Source organism: Pelodiscus sinensis, chromosome 28, assembly GCF_052426305.1.
Source record: "Pelodiscus sinensis isolate ZL-2025 chromosome 28, ASM5242630v1, whole genome shotgun sequence".
NCBI classification, from domain to species: domain Eukaryota; kingdom Metazoa; phylum Chordata; order Testudines; family Trionychidae; genus Pelodiscus; species Pelodiscus sinensis.
The window spans coordinates 13,988,092-14,011,854 of record NC_143079.1 but is presented as its reverse complement, the minus strand read 5'-3'; the positions used below and the strand labels follow the sequence as shown (position 1 = coordinate 14,011,854).

At 56.7% G+C, this 23,763-nt stretch overlaps 1 protein-coding gene across 6 annotated transcripts; it reads right to left on the bottom strand.

The window, feature by feature from the left end:
- STAMBP (STAM binding protein) lies at window positions 1–21,772 on the bottom strand. Of its 6 annotated transcripts, none has more exons than XM_075910632.2 (11): window positions 21,590–21,772; window positions 20,268–20,336; window positions 19,307–19,522; window positions 12,780–12,855; window positions 10,622–10,717; window positions 9,009–9,369; window positions 7,359–7,504; window positions 6,165–6,302; window positions 4,695–4,807; window positions 2,855–2,954; window positions 1–2,000 (listed from the first exon to the last, which is right to left on the bottom strand). In XM_075910632.2, exons 3-11 carry the CDS (start codon window positions 19,507–19,509, stop codon window positions 1,944–1,946), a joined length of 1,290 nt encoding a protein of 429 aa, XP_075766747.2. In that variant the 5' UTR covers window positions 19,510–19,522; window positions 20,268–20,336; window positions 21,590–21,772; the 3' UTR covers window positions 1–1,943. The 6 variants fall into 6 exon arrangements, with proteins under 6 accessions (XP_075766747.2, XP_075766745.2, XP_075766746.2 ...); XM_075910630.2 differs by having other exon boundaries at window positions 20,268–20,494; window positions 21,590–21,771; XM_075910631.2 differs by having other exon boundaries at window positions 20,268–20,491; window positions 21,590–21,771.
- Between the last annotated feature and the right edge of the window lie 1,991 nt (window positions 21,773–23,763).

Genomic DNA, 23,763 nt, shown 5'->3' with positions numbered 1-23,763 from the left:
TAATATTTCCAATCTGTATTAAACTGTACACCAAAGAATTTTTTTTGCCAATTATCATACAGCAAAACATGTCAGTAAGGGCACATATTAGATTCCAGATGAAAAGCCAAACGCGTCGATAAAGGAACGAGATCCCAAACATAAGAGGTTAATGTCTCGCATACTACCGTCAGCTACTCCAGAATGAAAGCCTAAAGTCTTTCACTCCAAGGCAGAAAATCCAGCTTGTTAGCACTTAATGCTGATTGCTAATCTAACACATCAGAGAGTTAGACTGCACGAAGAGTATTAGAAAGCGGGAACAGGGCCTAATACTTGGTTATCTCCATTTCTTCTCTCGAGACTAACAGACACTGGGACAGAACCAACGGGGGAAAGAAGAGTCACAGTTTGGCATCTGACAGGAACAAAGTGTCACACTTGTGGCTGGCATTCAGGGATGCTACACAACAGGTCATCTCCGGACTTCATGGGGATGTGAACTTTGACCCGAGTTAAACTTGCTATGACTTTCTAGGGAGAAGTCAGGCAGCAGCAATGAGAAGTTATGGAGATGGAGAGAAGATTCTTCGAGGCATCACTTGAATCCTAACAGGGAGGCATTTGGATCCCAACTTGGCCCATCTCCAGGGGTGTTTGAAGGACGGAATGAGGACCCGGGCCTGGCAAGGTTCTAAGTGTTTTCTTGCCCAGTGCGGTCTCCGGGGTACCCTGCCCCACATGCCTGGGAACAGGCCTGCCGCTCCTGAAGCACAATCCTTGCAGGACGCTTTTCGTCGCTAGTTCTCAAAGCGGTTGACAGAGATACGGTCCATTTCATCATTCCCGGTCTACAGACTGGGAAACGGACCTAGAAAGGGGATGCAGCCGTCCCCCAGCTAAGAAGCCCCACGTGGAGTGTCTCTAGATTGGTTACGCTCAGTACCAGTTCCGGTACTCCTACCGCAGGAATTAATCTACCGAGGGACTCCCAGGCTAGAAGCAGGACAGGGCCGTTCCATCTCTCCAGCTGGGTGTCAACCCACCAGAAGCGGCCTCACCTGGGCAGCACAGCTGAGCTAGGGGACTTTCCTACTGCTCGAGTCCTCCATAAGAAATGACCCTCTTACGTCCACATTGAGCGATTACCGAAGCAGAACAAAGCCCAGCCTTAGTGCCCGTTTGGAACCGTAGGAAAACAAAGGGTCGCATTTCTCCCCACACCCATTACATTTTGTCCCTTGGAAGATTTAACCCACTGTTTATGGCAACTGCGCAACTGAAACCAGTTTCCTCTCGAGCGCACGGCCTGCTGTGGGGCTGCTCCTCACTCCCGTGCTAACCTGGAGTGGCTGCACCACAGGGGAGGTCCCATTTTGAGGGACCCATCCTGAGGTCCCATTTCATGATGCTCTCGGCACACGGGAGGCCCAGTGCGGTGAGGACGCAACTGTAAAGGGAGCTCAGTGCGAGCCTGAGGCCCCCTGCGGCTTAACAAACGTGCTGATCTACAGCCCACTGCAATCCATGGGGCACTTATCAGCTGTGGAGGGCACAGAGAAGGGGGGAAGTTTTTGGGGATCCGAGTTTGGCACGAGCTTCCTTTCCAGGGCTCTCCAGTCACCCCCATCCCCTGGCCAAGCCTCAGGGCCACAGCTGTCGTCATGAACCTCACTGGAAGGGTCGCAGAGGGACTGATTATTGGAGCAGATAATCCTTGTAGTGTTGGCTTTTTCTTTTCTTTTCCTTTCAATCCAAATTAATCCTCCCTCCCCCTGAATCTCACCATCCCCCGACACCAGAGGGGTGGCAGAGACCTCGTGCGTCCGAGAGGAGATGACCACCCTCACCGCCACTACTGAAAATCACTTTGGCCGGTGGAAATCGTTTGCTACGGAGGAAAAGCTTCCCTCGGCCTACAAGTTCGATCTTCCCTGGCAAAGAGGTGGGTTAAGGCAGTGGGATTATCGAAGATCCATCAGCGCCACGTCTCTCTCAGCTATCGACACATGAGTGCAGCTCTGAAAGAAAGAGGAAAGTTGTTCAAACATCCCCATCCCTTGCAGCCCATCGACCCTACGCCTATGGCCCTGACTGGACGATCCCCGTCAGCGGAGGCGAGTCTTACATCACCTTCTGTGAGGTCAGGCAGCCCCATTGTACAATCTGGAGGGAAGACCCCGGTACATTAAGTGACTTGGCCAAGGTCCCACAGGGAGTCCGAGGCTGAAGCAGGATCTGAACCCAGGTCTGTCTGGTCCAAGTCCAGTGTCCTACTCATCAACCCATCCCTTCTGCCAGGAATAAGTTCTACTTTGCACTTAAAGCACCCGCCATCGGTAGATGCTGAAGTATTTACAAATTGGAGGCAGCATTTTCTAGCTGGAGTACTGAGACGCAGAGGGGATGGAGTGACTTGCCCAAGGTCAAACAGCAAGTCATTGGCAGAGTTGGCAGTAGAGCCCTGATGCCCCGAGTCCCTATTTTCTGTCCACTGGGTCATGGTGCCTCCCTTAGAGGAGGGGCAAGACAGCCTGAGACACAGGAACAAGCTCTAGAGTTAAAGCTGCTCCGTGGACAAACCTGACGACCGCCCCCGTTAGCAAGGCGTTCAAAGCGCTCTCACCACGGCCTCAGCAGGACGGCTACTTGCCAACGGCCAGCACGCCAATCAGGGTGTGAAACAGAACCCAGGAGTCCAGCTCCCCCCCAGCCCTGCATTTATTATCCCAGACCAGGCTCCCACATGTTCCATGGGGGGGCGTCACCGCCCCTTCCTCCCCCCGACTGCAGCCCAGCCCTGCAGCATCGCTAAGACGTAGGGATCCATTGAACAAGCTGCCGTTCTCAGTGGCCCTTCTCTTCAGGTACTTACGGTGAAGAGGGGTGGATCTTTGCTGTGCGGATGAAAGCCCTTCTGCCGGCAGGAAGAGATCGTCTCCAGGCCATGGTCCGTCAGCTTGAAGAATCCCGTCCTGCAGAGATACGCTGCTTTGAGCGACTCGTTTTCCTACCGACGTCTTAACGACAAAGCCCACAGACACCAGCCCCTCCCCCTCGTGCTTTACTGTGTCCTAGGTGGATCCCGGTAGCACCAACGGTCTGTCTACACTGCCCTGGAAACCCTGACTCCATTCTGGGCCCGGCCTCCCCTGCCATCCACACACTAACCTCCCTGCCTCTGGTCAGGGAGCACTGGGGAGCCCTAGGGCCACCCGGAGGGGCGGGTTTGAGCCGCCGAGACACAGGGCCGAGCGCTCATAGTGCAGGGCGGAGGCAGCTCAAGCTGCAGACCCATGTCAGAAGCTTGGTACAGGGCAGGGTGGGCGCATTCACTGGCTGTAGGACAAAGGGGCAGCCCAGGTTTACGATGCCATGTTTTCTGCTCTGCTCTGCCCTGATAAGGGCCCTGTTGGAGTGTTGCGTCCAGGTCTGGGCACCATGGTTCAAGAAAGATGGAGGCATTGGAGAAGGCCCAGAGAAGAGCAACGAGAATGATGAAAGGCCTAGAGAACAGGACCTAGGAGGGAAGGCTGAAAGAAGTGGGCTTGTTTAGTTTGGAAAGGAGAAGACAGAGCGGGGACATGCTAGCGGTTTTCAACTACCTACAAGGGTGTCACAAGGAGGAGGAAGAAAAATTGTTCTTCTGGGCCTCTGAGGACAGGACAAGGAGCAAGGGGCTTCAATTGCAGCAAGGGAGGTTTAGGTTGGACATTAGGAAAAACTTCCTCACTGTCAGGGTGGTTAAGAACTGAAAAATTGCCTAGAAGGTTGTGGAATCGCCATCACTGGAGACGGTTAAGAGCAGGCTGGACAGACACCTGTCAGGGACGATCTAGACGGTGCTTGGTCCTGCCGTAGGGCCGGGGATGGGACTTGCCCTCTCGAGGGCCCGTCCAGTTCTAGGATTCTATGCAGCGCGGACGCTCAGACACGGTCCTGGAAACACGCAGTCCACAGACCTACCCCGAGGAGCCTCCGCTGCAGTGAAGGCTCCATGGAAACAGACCCCGCCCCATAGCGCTTGCAGCCCACACAGATGAAAGAGGAATCCTCCCAGTTGCACCGATGGGGACAAGGGGCCAGAGAGAGGGGGCAGGTCCAATGGGGCGTGTGTAGCTGGGCTGGGGACGGACCCTAGAGCTCTGCAATCTCACTCCAGAGCCCTATGCCCGAGCCCCCACCCCCAATGCCACCGTGTGATTCCGTAGGAGCTTCCAGCCAGTTCCAGCGAGACCTATGGGGGGGATTTGCACAAGCAGCTCAGCCGCTTCCCAGTCACGCCGGTTTCTAGGAGACATGGGCACAGAAGGCCTCCTGCCCATGCGACGCGGCATTTGCGCTGGGACAACTGGGGGGGGGTGGGGGGAGGGGGGAGGACGCGATTGGACTGATACAGCTGGATCTAGTGTGGATACTGTTCTAGGATTAGGAAGGTTTCTCTAACTGCATCCACATAGGGGGCTGTGGCTATTTTAACTGACCCTGCGAAAGCAGCCCAGCTTGGGTGTGGAGACATGGCCTACCAGGACTGCCGGCGCGGACCATCTTCGTACAGCCCCCAGCACAACCGGGTCCTGCTCCGTGCTGGTGGCTCCAAGGCACTACCGTAATATACCTAATAAACAGCACTTGGGAAAAGCCCCTCTTGTCATCTTCCCGTAACACTGCCCAGGAACATAATGCCTGGGGAGCAAACACACTCTGGTACTTACTCCTGGTATTTTGGCGAGCACACGATGGCTATGGACTCGGCTAGCATCATCTGGTAGGAGCAGTGCGTGTGCAGGTCCACGCTGGAAAGGAAAGCTGTTTGTGTTGGGTGAGTCTAAACGGACACAGACAAAGGAAAGGGTTAAGAAGCCAGGCCACAGATCAACCGGCAGCAACTACTAACAAAGGGCAGGTTTTCTGTTCCATGATCTCGATCAGCAGAGCAGGACCGCGCTAAACCTTAAGAATATCTGACCGGCCAAACACCCACTTCAAACTACGCCCCCCTTCTTTGTCTGATGGTAGACCGAGAAAGACACAGAGAAGGGGGTAGGCTGCCGAGGAAACCCTGTACCTCAGTGAGCTCTGAGACATAACTGCAAGCTCTAATGTTCGCACCTTCACATGTGAATCCTCACACATATTAACAAAATGCAGCCCCTTCTGGGGTGGCAGCGGTTAGCTGTTTAATTCAGCAGCCATAGTAAAAGGGGTGAGATTCTAGGATCCAGACATGACTGCAGGGGCCACACAAAGAAATGGGTCAGTTAGAATTTGGCCCAAGCCTTGGATCTGACCCCTTAGCTCTTCCAAAACAGTCCTGGGGTCCGTCAGGACCTTTGGTTTTGTCTCTCATCCTGGCATCCTTAATTGGAACGTCTAAAACAATGAAAATCGGTTGGCGTCAGGTGGACTGAATGGGATTAGAACAACTCTCCCAACCCTCGCTCTTCCCTAGAGGAAAAGGCAGGTGCTCTCTGCAGGTCCCCTGGCTCTTGGAGAGAGAGAGGGAGGACGCTGGGAAGCTAGTGCCCTGGGGGCTTCCCGGCCTCTCTCCAGTAGTTGCCAGAGTTGGCAAGGCAGCTGCCCCATTGGAAACAGTGTCCCGCAGCTCAAGGTGTTTTGCTTGGTGTTGGGCACTGCTTCCGAGGCGGAGGGAGCCCAGACTGGGCCCTGCAGGAGGGGGATCTGGAGCTGGCTCGCCGGGGCGGGGGCAGCATATGGATGCCTGGGAGCAAAGCTGAGGAAAGCACCGTCCCGGGGAACTGCCAGCCGGGTTAAGCAGAGGCACCCGGCTCAGAGCTGGAGCTTCCGCAGGGAAGTTGAGCATCTGGGACAGAACACGCAGCTTAAGCGTGCCGGGAGGGGGAACCTTCCACTCAAGACCAAATGTTAAAGGGGCAGCACCCACATCCCTGAAGGGGGGAAGGGTGAGATCCAGAGAAGGGAAGGAACTTGCCCAAGATTTTGTTTCTGTGCACAGTCCGTTTGGGGCAAAGTAACGACTTAAAGGGGGCGGGGGGCTGCCAATAGGGTTTGCCAGATTGGATCAGAGCATGAACCACCTGGGCCAGCGTCTCACCTCCAGCTGTGGCACAAGAAGAAACCCCACAGAGGATGCTCCCCCACAACCCTATCCCCTCTCCAGCGCATTTGCCAGGCCAGGCCCGCTGGCTCCCGGCAGCACTTACGTGGATCCAGCCCAGCGTGATGAGGTCGGCCTGGTCCTGAATCAGGAACAGTTCCTCCTCGTTCTCCGTGTTGCAGTAATCGGGGCCTCCGTGTTGCTTGGGGACGATGACGTGCGTGATCGTGAACGCGTTCCGCAGCTGGAAGACAGCGGGGGAGGGGGGTTTACAGGGCAGGGTGGTCACCAGAGGACAGGGCTCAACTGCTCTCCAAGGCCGCTGAAGGCAGGAGACGACGTAATGGGCAGCCAGGGACATTTAGGCTGGATGTCAGGGAAAGCTGTCTGGGGCGTTAAGCTCTGGAAGAGGTTACCAAGGGAGGCCGTGCGTTTTTAAGAACATGATGGTCTAGGGCAGTGTTGCTTAAACATTTTAAGGCTGAGGAACACCAAATCATTTTTTTTTTTTTAAATGGGGATTTTTTTTTGTTGAGCCAAAAAAAAAAGTTGTCTGCCCCTTTAAGGGCGGCCATTTAAACTGTTGTTCTCTGCGGCACACCACCGACTTAAGAAACACTGGTCTAGGCTGACTTGGTCCCGCCTCAGTGCAGAGGGCTGGGCTAGGTGACTTCTTCCAGCCTGGCATTTCTGTGATTCCGTGTCTGATCCCACGGGGCAGTGGATGCTGGACAGAGCAGCCCAGCAGGGCACCGGTAGGTTTCCATGAGGTTGCACAAGGCCCTAGGCCTTTTTACGGGCCCGACCCCGGAGCAGAGGCCTAGTGTCCTTTTGCCAGAGTGCTAGGCAGCCAGAAAGCTTCGGCACGCACCCTATTGTAAAAACCTTCCCGTCGCACCCCGCCTGGACGTTAAGCTGGACGAAGTTATCAACGGGATGAGGAGAAGCAGTCACCAAGGGGCTGCACCCAATGCTCCAGGAGGGACCGGCCACTCCCGGGTCCCCCAGAAACCTTGTCATTTTGAGGTTGTCAGTTTGACTCTAGCCCACACAGGGACTGACTGGGTGGGGCTGAGCTCCCAGCGCCGGTGCAATGAATGGAAAGCCACGTCCTGTGCCATCCTGGACGTGAGAGTGAGCAGGGCCAACCTCAGTCCCGTGCAACGCCAATTTCAAAAGCAACATAGGAGCCGGCTTTAGAGCCAGCGCCGGACAAAGCCACAGCGGTTTGTCTGGGAGGCCAAGGGGCCAAAGGAGCAACACGGTATCGACATGGCTTTGCCATCGGATGCCAGCTTACCAGCTTCCCGCAGAGGATGCCACACGTCTCCACGCCCCTGGCTGTGTTGGCATCGGCTACCTGGAGGAATTTAGAGCACAGCTCCTTGGGGATGACGACATGGCGAAGGCCCTCGATGGTCATGTCTGCGGGGACAGGAAGGCCAGCTGTGAACACAAGGCAAGATTTACTGCCACGAACATCAGGAGAGGTTAATACCCCAGGAGGAGGAGAAATCATCTCGGCCCCAAATGCTCAGGGCCGAGGTTTAAAAATAAAACGAGGGTCACAGCGCTGCGCTTTGTGAAGCATGGCTGCTCCTTAGCGCCTGCATAGCCGTGCTGAGCCCTCTCCCAGGGCTTTCCAAAGGCAGATCAACGTTCTCCTCCCCACTGTGGAGATGGGAAAGAGGGGCACAGAGATGGGGAGAGGCCTTCCTACAGCGATGGGGCCAGGAACAGAAGGCAGGTGTGGGTAAATCACATTGTTGTGAAGGAGTGACGGCCAGTTGCCATCGCTCCGGGAGCAGGTCGGGCAGCCCAGTAAGTCTCAAATTGACTCTCTTTAAAATGGGAAGTTACAAAAAAAAAAATAAAAAAAAAATGAAAAACGTCCTGGGTTTCCCTGCTGCTCTGGTATCGAGAGCAGCGCCCCACAGCCGTGACCAACAGGGTTAACACCATCTAGACAACAGCATGCTGGGCCCCACCGCCACCTCACACTCGCGTGACTCCACTGAAGTGCCTCCCAGTTCGCATGCACAGGAAGGCTCGGTAACATCTCCTCCCATCTGTGCCCTGAAACAGAGGTACCTGCCTGAGAGCCTTTCTGGGGATGCTGTCAAGATGGAGGGAGAAGCCAAAGGGAAACAAACGGCAAAGCAGCACCGACTTGGCTCCAAAGTTTGATCTCTGGTCACTGGGGATTCCCACCAGTGGCCGAGAGGAGACTCCGGCCCGTGATCGGAGCGCGGCTACAGCCTGTAGGTGGGTGCAGCTAGAGCTCAGTCCTGCGAGGAGCTGAAAGCTGGCGCTCACCCCTGCAAAGCACTTTGCTTGAAGCGGAACAGGCCTATTGATGGGCTGTGTTGGAGCAGGGGCCAGAGGGCTCAGCCACTTCCAGGTTCAAATGCCGAGGCCTCTTAAGGGGGAAGAAGCTATTTAGGGTTACTCCAGAGACCCTCTTGGGCAGCACAAGCAGCCACCACCATTACCAGCTGCTCTTCCGGGGCAGGCGCAAAGGGACGGGTCCTGAATACATTATGTGCACGTGTGTTTGGTTAGTTTCTTGAGTCTGACACCATTTGTGACACCTCTAATTCCAGCTTCCAGCCAGAATACAGCCAGAATACAGCCACCAGTGGCACCAAGGGGGGAGGTTAACGCCCGTGACACCGACGGGGGAGGGGGAAGGTTAACACCCGCGACACCGACAGGGGAGGGGGAAGGTTAACGCCCGCGACACCGATGGGGGAGGGGGAAGGTTAACGCCCGCGACACCGACGGGGGAGGGGGAAGGTTAACGCCCGCGACACCGACGGGGGAGGGGGAAGGTTAACGCCCGCGACACCGACCGGGGAGGGGGAAGGTTAACGCCCGCAACACCGACGGGGGAGGGGGAAGGTTAACGCCCGCAACACCGACCGGGGAGGTTAATTCCAAATGTACTAACTGGTTTCTGGGCTCCCCAAAGCTCCGGGTTTCAGAGATCTGTCCACCACCGGCAGCTTTGGCAGCACCGCCTCTGCGACTGGGCCGGCAGGCAGAATCTTTGGGGTTAAGTCAGTTGGGGGCTTTTCCACCCCTGGGATCAGAGGTCCCCCCAGAGACTCAGGAGTGAGGTCAGGCTTCCCGAACTCCTGCAGGATTCTCAGCCGTTCCTTCTCCAGCTCCTTGCGTCGGATCAGCTCCTCGAAGGCATGAAATTGCTCCTGCTCCGCCTGCTGCTGCTTCATCTGGGCGACTCTTTGCCTCTCCTCCTCTAGCTGCTGCTGCAGAGCCAGGTTACGGGCAAACTCCTCCTGCTCCTTCTTCTGCAAGGGGAGACAGGCAGGGACAAGGGACAGGTCACTGGGGCTCCCGGCACTGACAGGGTAACGGAGCAAGGCACAGTCAATCCCATAGACCACGGGCGGGAACCTCACTCCAGCCGGGGCCACCAACCCACAGAAAGTAAAGATCGGTCAGACGCCACACCCAAGCAAGAAGCAACAGCAGCAGCCAAAACCCCCCGAAACTCCAACTTGGCTCTCAGCAAGCAAAAACCAAAACACCTCGCTGACCTGGCTCCTGACTGAGAAGCAACCGCCCCCCCCCCACACACCCCCAAAAGAAAAAACTCTCATGCCATGGTGCGGGGGAAGATTCAGAGGGGAGAGCAGGGGTGCAGAGACTTGCTGCAGCCGGATCAAAGCAAGCTGGGGTAAGCCCCCCCCCCCCCCGCCCCGGATTATCCCCCCAGAAGGAATCCTCCGTACATGAGCTTTCCTTCTACATGAGCTGCCACACACAGCCACACCCCGCAGGGGCAAGCCATGCTCAACAAGTGCAGGCGGCCACTGGAGCTTTGGCCCATGGATCCCAGCTGGCTGTCACATCCAGCTTCAAGCCGGCTCTGATCCCCGTTGCGTGAAGCGCGTCTGGACTAGGGATGTGAACGTTTAACTGCTTAATGGGTGGAGGCTGGAGCAGCTCCCTGCCTGCCGTGGGAAGAACGGCTGCTCCAGCACCACAGGGGGCCTGGGCTCCCCATGGGTGGGGGCTGCTCCGGCCCCCTACCTGCTCCCCTTTAATTAGTTAACGGGTTAAATAATGTTTAACCGGTTAACCGCTCCAACAGGATTTTACATCCCTCGTCTGAGCTGAGCGGTTTCGGTCTGAACACGCCGATCAGACAATGAGGCTGAGGGGAGAGGGGGGCAGATGGGGTAACAAAAAATCGGATGTGCACAATTCTTAACGGCTGTCACCTGGCAGCTTTCTCCCTGCCTCCCAGCCAAGGGGAGGCTTGAGGAGCGACCTGCGGGAGAAGGAGGCTGGGCTGATGGACTCTGCAGGGGAGTTTTTCCTCCCGGCGTGAGGGCCCGGCAGGGAGGACACACAGAGGTGACGTTGGAAGAAGCCGCGAGTCTCCCAGGACGAGGCAGCCGCAACGCGCACACGGCGAGTTCGCTCCCAGCACCATGACAACGCGACCTCGCTCCCAGCACCGTGACAACGCGACCTCGCGCAACCCGGCTCCCAGCCCCCGGCTCTCCCTGGCGGCACAGACGTTTCGTCACTTGCCTTTCGCTCGCTGTACTCCGCATACTCCCGGCTGTACCTCTGCAGCAGCTCCTTCTTCAGCTCCTCCGCGCGGGGGAACGCCACTTCCTTGAGTTTCTGGAGGGAGGGGAAAGGAGGGCGAGGTCACGAGGGCAGCCGGCCTAGATGGGGGCAGGCGCCCGGCACAGAGCCAAAGCACATTGCGCTCCCAGCTGCGCTGCAGGAAGGGGCGTTGGGAGAGGTGAAGCTACAGGCTGGGACAGGGAGGCAGGAGTCTGCGAAAGGAGCACTCAACCCAGAGATGTGACTGGAGTGGCAGCGTCCTGCTGGTGTGTCCCCCCACAGCCCAGCGGGATCACATGCTGGCAGAGCGAGGATGCAGGGGCCTCATTTCCCACCCCCTAACTGGGTGCTGGGTGGGGAGGGGGCATCCATGCTTCCTGCCCCAATGGGCACAGTGAGAACCAGACCTGTGCAGCTGCACCCCAAGGAGCTGCACGAGGCTGGGGAGGAGACAGGCCCCGATTAGAGGGTCTCTATCCATAGGCGCTGTGGCCTGAGCACAAGACCGGCACTCGGAAAGTCCCGTGTGCCAACCCTGGCTGCACTGCTGGGCCATTGCAGAGACTTGTCATTTGGGGCCCTACTCAGAGGTGCAAAGCTAGCGCCGGGCAACCTGGGCTAGTGGGTGGGCTGCACGAGGGGCCTCCTCCATCTCAGCGGCTGCACGATGGCTGTCACCAGGACGGGCTCCTGGGACCGGGCAGCCGCGCTCACGGAGCTAGAATTAGTGGGCTCGGCCCACTGACCCGTGGCAGCGCTGTGATTGGCCGCAGAGGAAGCGCTCGCAGTCACGGTGAGCAATCCGCATGCACCCCACTTCCCAGGCCCGGCTTCACGCGTCACAGGTCGGAAAAAAATGATGCAGACGGAAACCAGTGAAATCCGGCACCTCGGCAACGGTAAACGAAACATCTGTGGCCTCACACAGGAGCCCGCTGGCTGCCCGCAGGCCGACCACGGTGCTGCGTGCTCTGAATTCAACAGCACGCGGGGATCACCGAGTCGGCCGTTCCTTCCCCCCGCCTCAGAGCCAAAACGTAGGAGCATCCGTGCTCAAGACTCATTGAGCGCAGGCTTCACAACAGCCAACAGTACTCAGGTGCCGATCGGGGCTTGTCTCCACTGGCAAGTGACTGCGCTGAAACTCTGCCGCGCTCCGGGAGTGATTCCCCCCCCCTTAGCGAGAGCGTTTCGGTGCCATCACTTGCCAGTGTAGCTGGGTTCCCAGCCCTGGGAGCTACGCCCCTCACGTTTTCCTAAAGCACAGGGAGACCCCTCCCCCATGCTGGCGCCGTGACCCCACTGGTGGGTGCTGGCCCCAAGCGTGGACAAGGCCTTGGGGGGATGAACAGGCACCGATGTAAGAACACGGGCCAATGAACACCGAGGAGCGAGAGGAGAGCACGGCAACCCACGGACCACAACACCGGAAGAGCTAGGCTGAATGTCGGGAAAGACCCTTTCTAACAAGCCCTGCCCACCTGGGATCACCTCCCACGGGGAGGGGTAGAAGCCCCGTTCCGTCAGCGAGCAGGGGGCAGGCAGGACAACCCCACTGAGTGTAGCACAGGGAACAGGGTTGCAAGTCTGGCCGATAATGAGGAAACGGTACATGAACTACAACTCCCATAAGGCACTGGGGGAGGATTTCCAAATCACACAGAAGCTGTTCTAGCTCCCTAATCAATTCCCATTTGGGGCTTTTCAGTAGTGAAGTTTCCGACCAAAATAAATGGCAGTTTTCCACAGAAACCACCTCTCCCTTTCCCTGACCAGTGAACAGGGAATAACCCAGCAGTGGGAGGGTGACCGGTCACGTGACCTTCCAGGTGCTTTTCTAGCTCCAACATCTAGGATCTAAATCAGTGGTTCTTAACCTTACTGCAGCCTGCACCCCTTTGGTTCTCACACCCCTTAGTAAAAATCATTGAAGTAGGTCAGCTCTTTAAACCTAAGGAAGATCATAAAAATCTGGCATGTCTCGCACCCCCCGAAAGGGCATCTCACACCCCCACAGGGTGTGCGCACCCCAGGTTAAGAACCACTGATCTAAACGGTTTCCCGTAGAAATCCCTGAGCGCGCCTCTCGGGAACACCGCTTGGAGCGGTGACTCACCTTCACCGTGTCTTTCTTCTCAGGGAGGACGGCGGTTTTGTAATCACGGTGCTTCGGCAGCTTCTCTAGAAACAGCCTGAAAGGCAGAGCAGAAAGATGGCGTTTCCAGACAGTGGCTGCGAGGCGCAGGAAGGGGAGGGAGGACAGCAGCGGTCATACCACGACACAGAGCGGCTCTCTCCGTTCCCAGCTGCTGTGCCCCGCGCGTGTGCTCAAGAACAGTGCGGAGCTTGGTCGTTCCTCATCACTAGAAATGTCCAAAGACTAACCTCCTCCCCAGCTCTCTGGGATAGAGACCCCCTTTGTACAGCACCTGGCACGCTGAACTCTATGCTCTCAAAGCGCCCGGTCATGGACCAGGGCACCCCTGTTCCTGCTGCTGTATAAACACTCCCAGTCACTCTGCAATAACAACAACGTCCATTAAATGACGACAATGGACAACAACTTCCTTTAAAACTGGAGTGGAATGAAACAGCCCAAGAATACAGCAGAGTAGTCACGGTGGCCCTGGTTCAGGGCGACACGCAAGCACGGACGCTGTTCCACTGAAATCAGTGAGGTTCACGATCTCGCTAACTCGGGGCCTGCAACAGGGAACGAAACCATCTGTGCAGCAGCTGTAGAATCAGCTGATTTTTCCATTCACTGACTGGAATGAAAATTAGCTGAGAACCAGGAAGAGAGAGGAAGTGAAGAGAACAGGACAATTATTGACTGACCCAGCCCATCATCCAGTCCAAGCTGCCAGCAGCCCCGGGACACCCAGAGCATGGGGTTATGTCCCTGACCATACAGGCTAACTGCCAATTCTTTGGAGCCCAGTTATACTTTTGGTCTAAGCAAGGAGTTCCGCAGGGCGGTTGTGCATCAGTGGTGACTGGCAGATACTCAGACGAGGGACAGAAAGGACTAAGCAGTGGTGCAAGGAAATGTGGTACAAAGAAACAAGTGGACCCGACCGGACCTCCTTAGAATCAGAGCTGGCAGGCTGGTCCCAAAGATGACCAAGGAATGGCACACAAGCCATAGGAGCGGAGGGCTGAGGGAACTGGGTGTGTTTAGTTTGGAAAAGAGGAGATTAAGTGGAGGTGGGATACTTGAAAGGCTGCCATAAAAGAGGTGGAGAAAAGTTGTCCCCTTGCCAGACGGCAAGAGAGGCGCTGGGTTCAAACTATAGCATGGCACAGAGGTTCTTACACTTAGCAACCCAAGGACCCCCCTTCTGGCCAGTGCTTCTCTATGGGGTGAAACAGCTGTCCTGCAGAGCACAGGAGGCACTGGGGGAAGGGAGGGGGGGAGCTGACTTGCAGACCCCCTGGAGTACCCTCCTGGACCCCCATGGGTCTGCGGACCTCAGTGAGAGCCGCTGGTATAGCTGATAGGGATGTGACAATGTACTCTCACATGTGGCCCGCCCACCACGCTGCTGCCCCTGTATCAGAGGGACATGGGAGCTGATGCTCACGGGGAGCTGGCCTGCCTCTACAGACTGAGGTTTGTGCTTCGGCGCTGAAGCCGGCCGTGGGGACATTCTGGCTCGGACTCTGAGACCCAGACCCCCAGGTTCCAGCACATACAGAGATAGCTACACAGTCGGTTTCCATGTGCAGGGCAAGCCGGAGTCTGGAGAGAGAGGCTGGGACGTGCTGCCCTGGGGGGCTGGTATTTTGCTCTGGAGGTGTACTGGTAAGGCCAAGGGGCAGGCGAGGGCCCTGGAATCAGCTGCCAACAACGGCGTTGCCTGCAAAGGGTGAAGCCGCTGCTTTGCTCCCGGGCAATATGGCCAGAAGCAGAGATCAGGAGCAGAGATCAGAGTTCCAGGGGCCTGGCAGCGGGATACAGAGTCTGTCCCTCCCTCTCACTCGCCAGCCAGAATCCAAGCCAGGCCAGCCAGAACTCCAAATCCCTTGCCACCGCCTGGTTTACACTGGCGACCTCAGTCCGTCGCCCCTAAAGTGTAAGTCGCCCTCCAGCTGGGACCGTCCATCCGCAGGCTCAGCAGAGAGGCCGAGAACGGAACGTACCAAGAACTCCGCGTGAGATCAGGTGGCCCAGGCAGCCCCATGCCCTCCACCAGCTGGGCTGGGAGCACCATTTGCCCTGGGCAGGTGGGAGCGCACCCTTCTCTGGAGCCACGTAGGCCCCGGCAGAACTGCACTGAAGCTAAAGCCGGGATCCATTGGTGGACCAGGATTCCAACGGCAAACCCGGGTGTGGGACGCGGACGCGGAACCACCGTTAACAGGAGCGGCTTGGCCTCCCTCGCGGGGCGCGTGCACATATCAGAAGGGGGCGAGTCAGCCATGGCCTCCAAGCCAATAGATCGGATTGGGGATTTGAAATGCTGGAGCCCAACAGAGAGGCCCTCCCCAGAAAGGCTTCTCTGGGGACCAGCGAGGATCTCTGAACGTAAAAGCACCAGCCACCACTGCTCATGCTACAGGCCTAACGGCAGAGACAGCAGCTGCCTGCGATCCAGCCATGGGGGGCTGGGCGGGGAGGGGAGGGGAGCAGACACACGGCCCCACCGTGTCAGCAGGAGCTACACACGGCTACAAGTCAAAGGCAGGACAGTCAAGAGTTAAGGCTCCTACAGCGCAGAGCCAATCACAAGCTTCTCCTCTCCCCGTGCACACCCAGTCTCCAACTTCTATGTAAGTGCTCCCAGGCCTGGGTCTGCCCGGAGGGGAGAGGGCTGAGAGCTGCACATCCGTCAAAGCATGGACCCGCCCCCCGCATTGCAGATCTCCCCACGGCCTTAAGGGCTTGGGGAAAGCAAGGCCGCGAGTCTGAGCGCCCCACCCCCGAGGCAGGATGCAGCGCTCTCCCAGGGAACGGAGCGGCCCTGGACTGAGTGGGCATTTCAGCCCCGATCCAGCCCAAGACTAGAGTGGGGAGGTGCCCGATCCTGAGACTGCTCTGTGCCAGGGCAGCCCCCGGCAAGGCAGAAACACTCTGCTCTAGCTTGTGCCCGTCGCCAAAGGCAGCCAGAGACTTGCTCGGACCCAGGGACGTCAGTCCACACTGCCTCCCCTCCCCCAAGCTGCGGGAAGGGGATGGGGGTCAGAGTCACACCAGCGCGCTCCACCCAGGGCGCCCTGTCCGGAGGGCGGCCTGGGGCCCGAGACGTACTTGTGCGATTAGAGAAATGGAATCGAGCCAATGCGTGCGCTGCTGTGGGTACCTGGCTAGAGCAGTCACACCCCTCACATCCCATTGGTTCTGGGACACACTGCTCCCTAGCAATGCAAATTCTGGGTACCACTGACAGGACTGCTGGAACGGGGGAGTCCAGCCCAGTAACGGGGAGTGCAGGGGTGATTCATTTGGTTCAAGGCCAGAAAGGACCATTAAGATCCTCCACTCGGTGCATCCCCTCCCCAGGCCAGAGATCACCTTGTGACTGTTTCCTCAAGCCCCTCACTCCCGCTTGGGCGAGATCAGATCTTTCCACAGGTTGGTTCTCAGCCTGAGCGCCAAGGCAAATCGCCTGCCACGAGGGAAGTCGTGTTGATGGCTCATTACTCTCGTGACAAACGCGCGACTCACTGCTAGCCTGGCCTGGCCTCGCAGCTGCCTCCAACCCGCATCTCGCTCTGCCTTCGCCTGCTGGATTAGCTGACACAGGAGCGAATGCAGAAGGCTAAACTGGGGCATCTTTACCACAATGCAAGCGCCGAGGAACCCCACTGAAGTCAATGGAGCCATTTCAGAACAGCACCGAAGCAGGCGAGACCAAGAGACCAGATCTTATTGTCAGAGATGCTAAAACAGCCCTGCCCGGAAATCAAATCTAGGTCGCGTGAAAGGCTGTTTTCAATGCACAAGCATCAGGGACAGCAGACTGCGGGAACCCAGCTCTCCCTGCCCAGAGCTTTCAGGGACATGTCAACGCCACATGAACCTGGAGGCTCCTGCAGGGGGAACCCACCGTCTGTTCCCATTACGAGGGAGAAGCGATTAGAACATTTGTTTAGCTAAGGGAGCTTTACGCAGCAGCGTGCAAGGGACGGAGCTGGAAAGATTCCACTTGCTTTTACACTCACCAGCCTCCCCCAGAGCTCACAGCCATGTCCATAAAAGCTCAGGAAGGGGCACCGGGGGGAAAGAGGCTGGAGTCCAGGCTAATCAGAGAAAAATGCATTGAATGTAATGAGGTCAGGTGAAGGAAACTGTACAGAGGCAAGTGCCGGCAGGACAAGGAGTTGCACGGCGGGTAACCACCACGCGCTGGGGGAACGGGCCCTCTCTTTGAAATCCCTCATTCGACTCAGGGACGTGCATAAATAAATGGAAGTTGGAGTTTGCAAAGGAGCCTAACCCCCTTAGGCACCTGAGAGAATCCCCTCGATCACACGCTCCAGAGAGCTGCCTCCACAGGCCAGCCTGACACCGCTCGAGAGAACGGCAAAGCTAAGCAGGGCCCGGCTGGGTTAGCAAGCAGATGGGAGGCGCCCAAGCAGCAGGCAGGGCTCTGCAGGAAGAGGAAGGGACTATTCAAAGCTAAGTCCCCGATGGCAGGGAGGCTCCGTCCTAAAGCCCAGACCGCAGGCTCTGGTGCTGGTTTCCACTCACAGGGACGGCTCAGTGCCTCGCGGGAGCAAGCGCTCAGCACACGTCCAGACTGACCCAGCGTCCCCAGGGAGGCACTGATAAGGGCACAGTCTTTCAGGTAAGTCTCTAGCTCTTGGCAGAAATCCCAGGCACTCCCAGAAGGTGTATTGCCGGCACAGGGTTAAGCAGCTGCCAGCTTTCTCTCCAGTGCCGAGAGAAGCCATCGCCCAACAGCGAGATGTTTGGAAACCTCCATGGCAAGAGGTGCTCTGCAGGGCGCGAGATGGCCTTTGCCCCTCTGTATGGCTTGGCAGCAAGGGGGGAGCTGGTGGCATCTCAAGATGGGGCCAAGGAAGAAGGTCTCCCTGCCAATCCAGAGCAGAGAGTAAGGATCACAATGCACCAGGCTCAAAAAAGGGGTGCAAAGACCACCCTGCCTATCCAGGGGAGGCACCATTATGTTTCACACCAGATGGCTGCCATGCAGAGTACAGTCTTGACAGGTCAGGGACATAACCGAGTCCAACCTGTGACTTTAAAGGGAACATTTTAACCCTGTAACAGGCTTGCAGCATTTGCCGGACACGTTCCGCCTTATTGGTAGGTGCTGAGAGGGTGAAATGGGTTCACGGAGGCAGAGGACTCGTGATCCCCACCTCACTGTAGGGAGAAGGGATCTAGCATGCGCGCCAAGCAGTCCTGAAGGAGGAGCATGAGCATCAGGCCAGACAGACAGGCTGCTTTTAAGTGGAATTTTCCAATAGTTCATTTCTTTGCCAACAAAAGCAAACCCCAGGAAGGGGTAAACCAACTCCCTGCCGTGTGTGGACCTTCTGGGAAAGGCCCCTGCTCACAGACCCGGTTTCCTGGCAGCAGGATGAGCAAAGGCCAAGCACCTCAGCAGCAGAACATTCAGCACTTGACTAATGAGGAGAGGGCATTTCCCAGATGACCTGGGACAGCGATAAGCACTGACCCCAATCTCAACTCTGCCCCAAGCAGAGCTACACCGCAGTCACAGACGAGGTAAGCTACTCTCGAGCGCTATTCCCCCCTGCTATTCCTCCAACGAAGGAAGCCCCAACACCCAACCCTGTCCTAAAGCCCAGAACACAGGCTCTGTTGCTGGCTTCTACTCATTGGCCAGTAACGCAGGGATGTAAAATCCTGTTTTATCGGTTAACTGGTTAACTCAGGCCTGGGCAAAATACGGCCCACGGGCTGCATCCGGCCCACCAAGCCACCGGATCCAGCAACAGAGCTAGTGGGGAACCCCAGGCAGGCTCCCCTGCTTGCCCTGCACACCGCTCAGAAACCCGGTCAGAGAAGCTCCTGTCCACGGTGCTGGAGCAGTCCCTGCCTGTGGCAGACAGAGAACTGCTCTAGCCCCCACAGTTTAAATATTCACAGCCCTAGTCAGAGGTGAATGAACATCCAAAGCGAAGGAGAAAGGCATTAACAGGGCAAGGGAGCAGGAGAGAATTGCTTTAGGGTAAAGGGGTATTGTCAGAGACAGGGGCCTGGCATTGAGCGAGGAGGGGCAAACGGGGGGAGTGCCAAAGGAGCGATAAAGCAACCACACATCCGTTCAGCTCTCAGGGTTAACTCAAGCTTCCCGGTGATAGAGAATGCTTCTAGCCTAGATGGTTTGGGAGATGTCGGGCTTTAAAGCTGACCACTTCTCCCTTAGTCTAGCCAATCAACAATACCCATACTTGGCACGTATGTAATGCTTCTCATTCATTGCAAAGATGGGAAAGTGCTCTCAACCCATTCTTCAGATGGGGAAACTGAGGCAGGGCAGGGGCTTGCCCAAGGTCTCACAGGGAGCAAGTGGCAAAGCCTGGAATCCCAGCTTTCCCAACTCCTAATCCAGTGATTTATCTGGATTATAATGTACAAGACAACATGCCAACACCCCCAAAGAGCGTAAAATGAGCTGTCCCAATGCAAAGCAAAGGAGCCCTTACGTGATATACTTGTTGTACAGTATGAAGGCGCGCTCAATGTTGCCTTCTTCGGAATAAATTGTCGCCATGCGGATGATTTCGACCCCAGAGCGGTAGTACCGTCGTGGCGGGACATCCTCATTCACCTCCACAGAGCTCCCCAACTGGGTCAGTCTCCTGACGCGCTCCTCCGGAAGGAGGCTGACATCTGTGTGGTCCGGCATAAGGGCCAATGGGCTAGAGAGAGAATAAACCCAATGCATGAACTAGACGTTAGCCAGGCCTAGTCTCTTATATGCAGGTGATCCAAGGAGGTGGGAAAGGCTTTCCAAGGAAAGGAGAACGTGTGTGGGCTGATCAGTCCTCAAGGAGGAGCCCTAGGAGTAGCACAGCTCCCTTCAGAGCTTCGCTTTTCAGGGACATGCATTTTGGATTTGGGGGCAGGAATTCATTTAGGATTATCTGACCCTCGATTCAAATTATCTGTGATTTCAGGGGAATCAGGTGGAGGCCTCAATTTCCCCCATGTCAGGATATTTGTCGAGGTACCTTTTTAAACAGCTCACCAATCGTGTTTTAACACACTTGACGAAGTGTCACCTATTCCCACTTGCTTTAAGAAATTAGCATCTGATACAGGTAAGTGATACGTTCTCACCCGGATCCGATTCCATGGCAATCACTGCCACAGACTACACGATACCTAAACAGCAGCAAGAATCAGCAGAATTTCCCTCTAACTACCAGAAAGCACAGTACCCTATCCAACTCACTCCGCACCAGATCCCACCTGGCTCCTGCAAACATCCTCTTCACCCTAATGGTGCCAGATTCCTCTCTTCAATCACATTATTAAGTGACCTTCCTCCTTTCTGGTTCCCAATGATAATTTCAGGAGTCTGAGGCAGGCTGCAAGCACAGAGCACTACAAAGAATACAGGAAGCAAGGTAGAATGGAATGCTTTCATACAAGAATTCTTACCTGTGTCACCTTCCTGTTGATGGAGACCTCACCCCGTTGGAGAGCAGAAAGGGCCAGCCACCTGAATTACTAAAAGCAGACAGTTTCCAGGGATCACCCACTGGGAATTAGACAGTTTATGGGTTAAACCTTCAGTGAAATCATAGTGTTGAATCTGTAACATCCTGTAAATCCCTCAGCAAGGAGACTGCCACAATCACTGCATTATGGTTTCTTGCATCCTCCTACTAAACAAGGGGAAAGGTCTTGATTAGAGACAACCGGACCTGGGGAACCCTAAGAGTTGGAGGCAAAAGAAGTTGCATTTTTTCCAGCTTTACTGTTGAGGGCCTCAGCTCCTGCCGTTCGTAACCCTCAGCCTGCCAAAATTCCTAGTGAACAATGGGAACTGTTCCTAAATAAGAGCGGTAGGAGTTGGCCCTGAATAAACATCTTATACGCTGATAAACATAAGACAGGTGGAAGACACTTACATGCCATAAGGCTGCTCAGGGCTGAGCTCCATCACACCAGAACAAGGGAAGATCACTGTTCAGGAGCAGAGAGGAACCATCTGTCCCTCTCCTGCTCAGCATCTACTTAGAGTGAAATCACTAGTGGTCTAATTCCCATCAGCACCTTGCGAGCTGCCGATAGATCAGGTCTTTCATCCAACTTTGCCAAAGGAGGAGTCTCAATTCACTGAAAGCCTCCCTCCCCCGCACGTGAATCGCCCCTGCCCCACTGAGCTACAGTTCCGGAGCCACCCACCACGAGCAGGCAAGGGGTTTGTCCCGGGGCTGCAAGAGGTCGCGTCCGGCTCCCTGCTCTCTCGCCAGGCTTGCCCAGCTAGCCCCACGCGAACGCAGCTTGCGCAGCCCAGGCAAGCCCCCAGGCTGGGGGGCCCGAACTGCCGCCTGTCCCGGTTTTCCCTTGGGGGGGCAGCCCCCCCCGCCTGTCCCGGTTTTCCCTTGGGGGGGGCAGCCCCCCCCCGCCTGTCCCGGTTTTCCCTTGGGGGGGGCAGCCCCCCCCATAGAAATCTGAAAAGCTGCTGGGCCGCCCTTCCGGTGAGGGGGGCGCCTACCCGGGGGGGGGCACTCGGGCTACCGCACCCCGCCCCACAGACTCGCCCAGGCCCTTGGCCCAGGCTGGGGGCTATAGGCAGCCCCCCCCCACGCCTCGCAAGGCAGCACGAGGGGGGGCCAGTCGCAGACGGGCCGGCCCCGCCCCCCAGGAACAGGGCGGGGGGGGGGGGTGTCACGCCTCCTGCAGCCCAGAGACGAGGCGGAGGCGGGGCGGGGTCTGCTCAGCGCCCCCCCCCCCCCCCGCGGACAGGGCCCGACCTGCAGCGCGCGGCTCCCGGAGGCAGCTGCTGACCCGCGGAAGGGGGGGGGGCCAGGCGCCAGCAGGGCTACTTCCGGGTGGGCGGGCTTCGCTCAGCCTCGCTCTGGACTACGGGCCCCGCCCCTGCGGAATAAGCTCTATGCTGGCCTGCGGCCGGCTGCCCGGCCTCGCTCCCAACGGCCAATCAGACGGCTTCTCCACATCCGGGCCATCCGGTTTGGCGACTCGGCCTCTTCCCCTCTCGCCGAAACTGACGTCACCGGCCGGCCCGGAAGTCCTGGGAGGCCGCCATCTTGGTACAGGCAGGGGGCAGGAAGTGAAATCATAACAGGCATCACGCGATGTGAGGGGAGGGGCAAGTTCTTAAAGGGGCCGCGGCCCTTCCAGGGAGGCAGGTGCTGCTCCTGCCCAGATCACTCTCCAGTGGCTACCTCACTGCCTGCAACAGCCCCCCCCCCCGCACTCAGGCAGCAGGGGCTGGGCCCCCCCCGCTAGAAACCCTGGATTCCACTCCAGCCCCGAGCCAGGTAGCAGGGCAAGGCCTGGTCCTACCCCCCCCCATACTGCCGCCGAGGGCAACATGAGCATCGTATTCAGTACAGAGCAGACTAGCCCCTAGCTCAGTAAAACGCATGGGAAAGATTGTAGCACAAGACACAGATTGCACGCGAGAGACACGCCCACTCGATTTGTACCATACTGAGCCACTAAAAATGTGCATGCTGAATTCGCCCCAGGCCCTGGACACATTCTTTCCTTGAAAGGGAGGGCAGTGTTGGTCACAATGGCTTAAAGCTCATCAGGGAAGTGTCTTCCTTACAAAAATGCAGATTTTTTAAAAATTGTATCATGCTCTTATAACATAATCCTATTTTCCTACATCAGTGGTCTCCAACCTTTTTACACCCAAGATCACTTTTTAAATGACAGAACAAGCCAAGATCTACCACCCCGCCCCTTCCTTGAAGCCCCACCCTCTCTAGTCTCCTCCTCTCCATCACTTGCTATCCCCAACCCTTATACTGCTGGGTTTTTCCCTCAATTCTTCTGTAGGAAGAAATTTCCAACATTTGGCCTGTCTAGACTGGATCAAATGTCAGAAAACCCCTTTCTTTTGGAAGCCCCCTTATTCCTCATGGAAAGAGGAATATAGGGGTGACCGAAAGATCATGTTTACTTTTCCACTAAAAGAAGTGGAAGAACAAATGCATCCCTGGATGCAGAAGAGTTTTTCTGAGATCTCTCCAGAATCCTGAAAAACTCCTGCAGTCGAGCCTTACCCTTTCTGGGTTGAGACAGGATGTGTAGGCTCCGGGGTGGGAATGAGGGATTTGGGTGTGGGAAGGGGCGAGAGGTGCAAGGTCTGGGAGGAAATCTGGATGCCGAAGGTGGATAAGAAAACGCTGGCTCAGGGAGGGGGCCCCAGACCAGACAGTGTTGGGGTCAGATGTAGGGTTAGGGTACTAAGCAAGCCACAGACTTCTGCATGTGAGGGTTCAGGAATTTGGGTTGGGGTATGTGAGGGGCTCAGGGCAGGGGGTTCCAGTGTATGATAGGCTCAGATGTAGCGTCTGGGGGAAAGGGGAGCGCAGGAGTGTTATGATGCTGTGGCCAGATGGGAGCTTGGCCCCAATTGGGGGTTTGTTGGCCAGGCTTCATTTTCAAATAAAATACTATGTCAAACACAAAAAGTTTCTGCATTGTCTTTATTTCTGAGAAGGGCAGGGAACCTGTTTTGAGTCAGGGGTTCACTGACCCACAGAAAAGTCAGTTGAGGCCACACAAGTGAGATGCAAAAAAACCCCTTCTCCAAGCTCCTCTCCCCCAAGCTCCACTAATGTGGCCCCAACTGTGTTGGTGAGAGCAGGGGACATAGTACTGGGGAAAGGTGCTACTGGGTGCTTCAGCAGGGGACAGGGCGCCAGTGGGGACAGGTTTCTGAGGCTGGGGATAAGAGAGAAGGAACAGGGTGCCGGGAAGGCAGGGGAGTGGGTGCCAGTGGGGACAGGTTTCTGAGGCTGGGGAGTGGAGGCTGGGAGGGCAGGGGACAGGGTACTAGTGAGGACAGGTTTCTGCGGCTGGGGACAGGGTGCCAGGAGGAGAGAGGGAAAAGGGTGCGAGTGGGGACAGGTTTCTGAGGCTGGAGAGTGGGGAGAGGGAATAGGGGATAGTG

Coding starts and splice junctions, on each gene's coding strand:
- STAMBP (XM_075910632.2), bottom strand. CDS start 19,509: ATGCCGGACCACACAGATGTCAGCCTCCTTCCGGAGGAGCGCGTCAGG. Junction 9,370..10,621: donor CGGAGTACAGCGAGCGAAAG/GCAAGTGACGAA, acceptor CTCCCCTTGCAG/AAGAAGGAGCAGGAGGAGTT. Junction 2,955..4,694: donor TGCTCGCCAAAATACCAGGA/GTAAGTACCAGA, acceptor GTATCTCTGCAG/GACGGGATTCTTCAAGCTGA.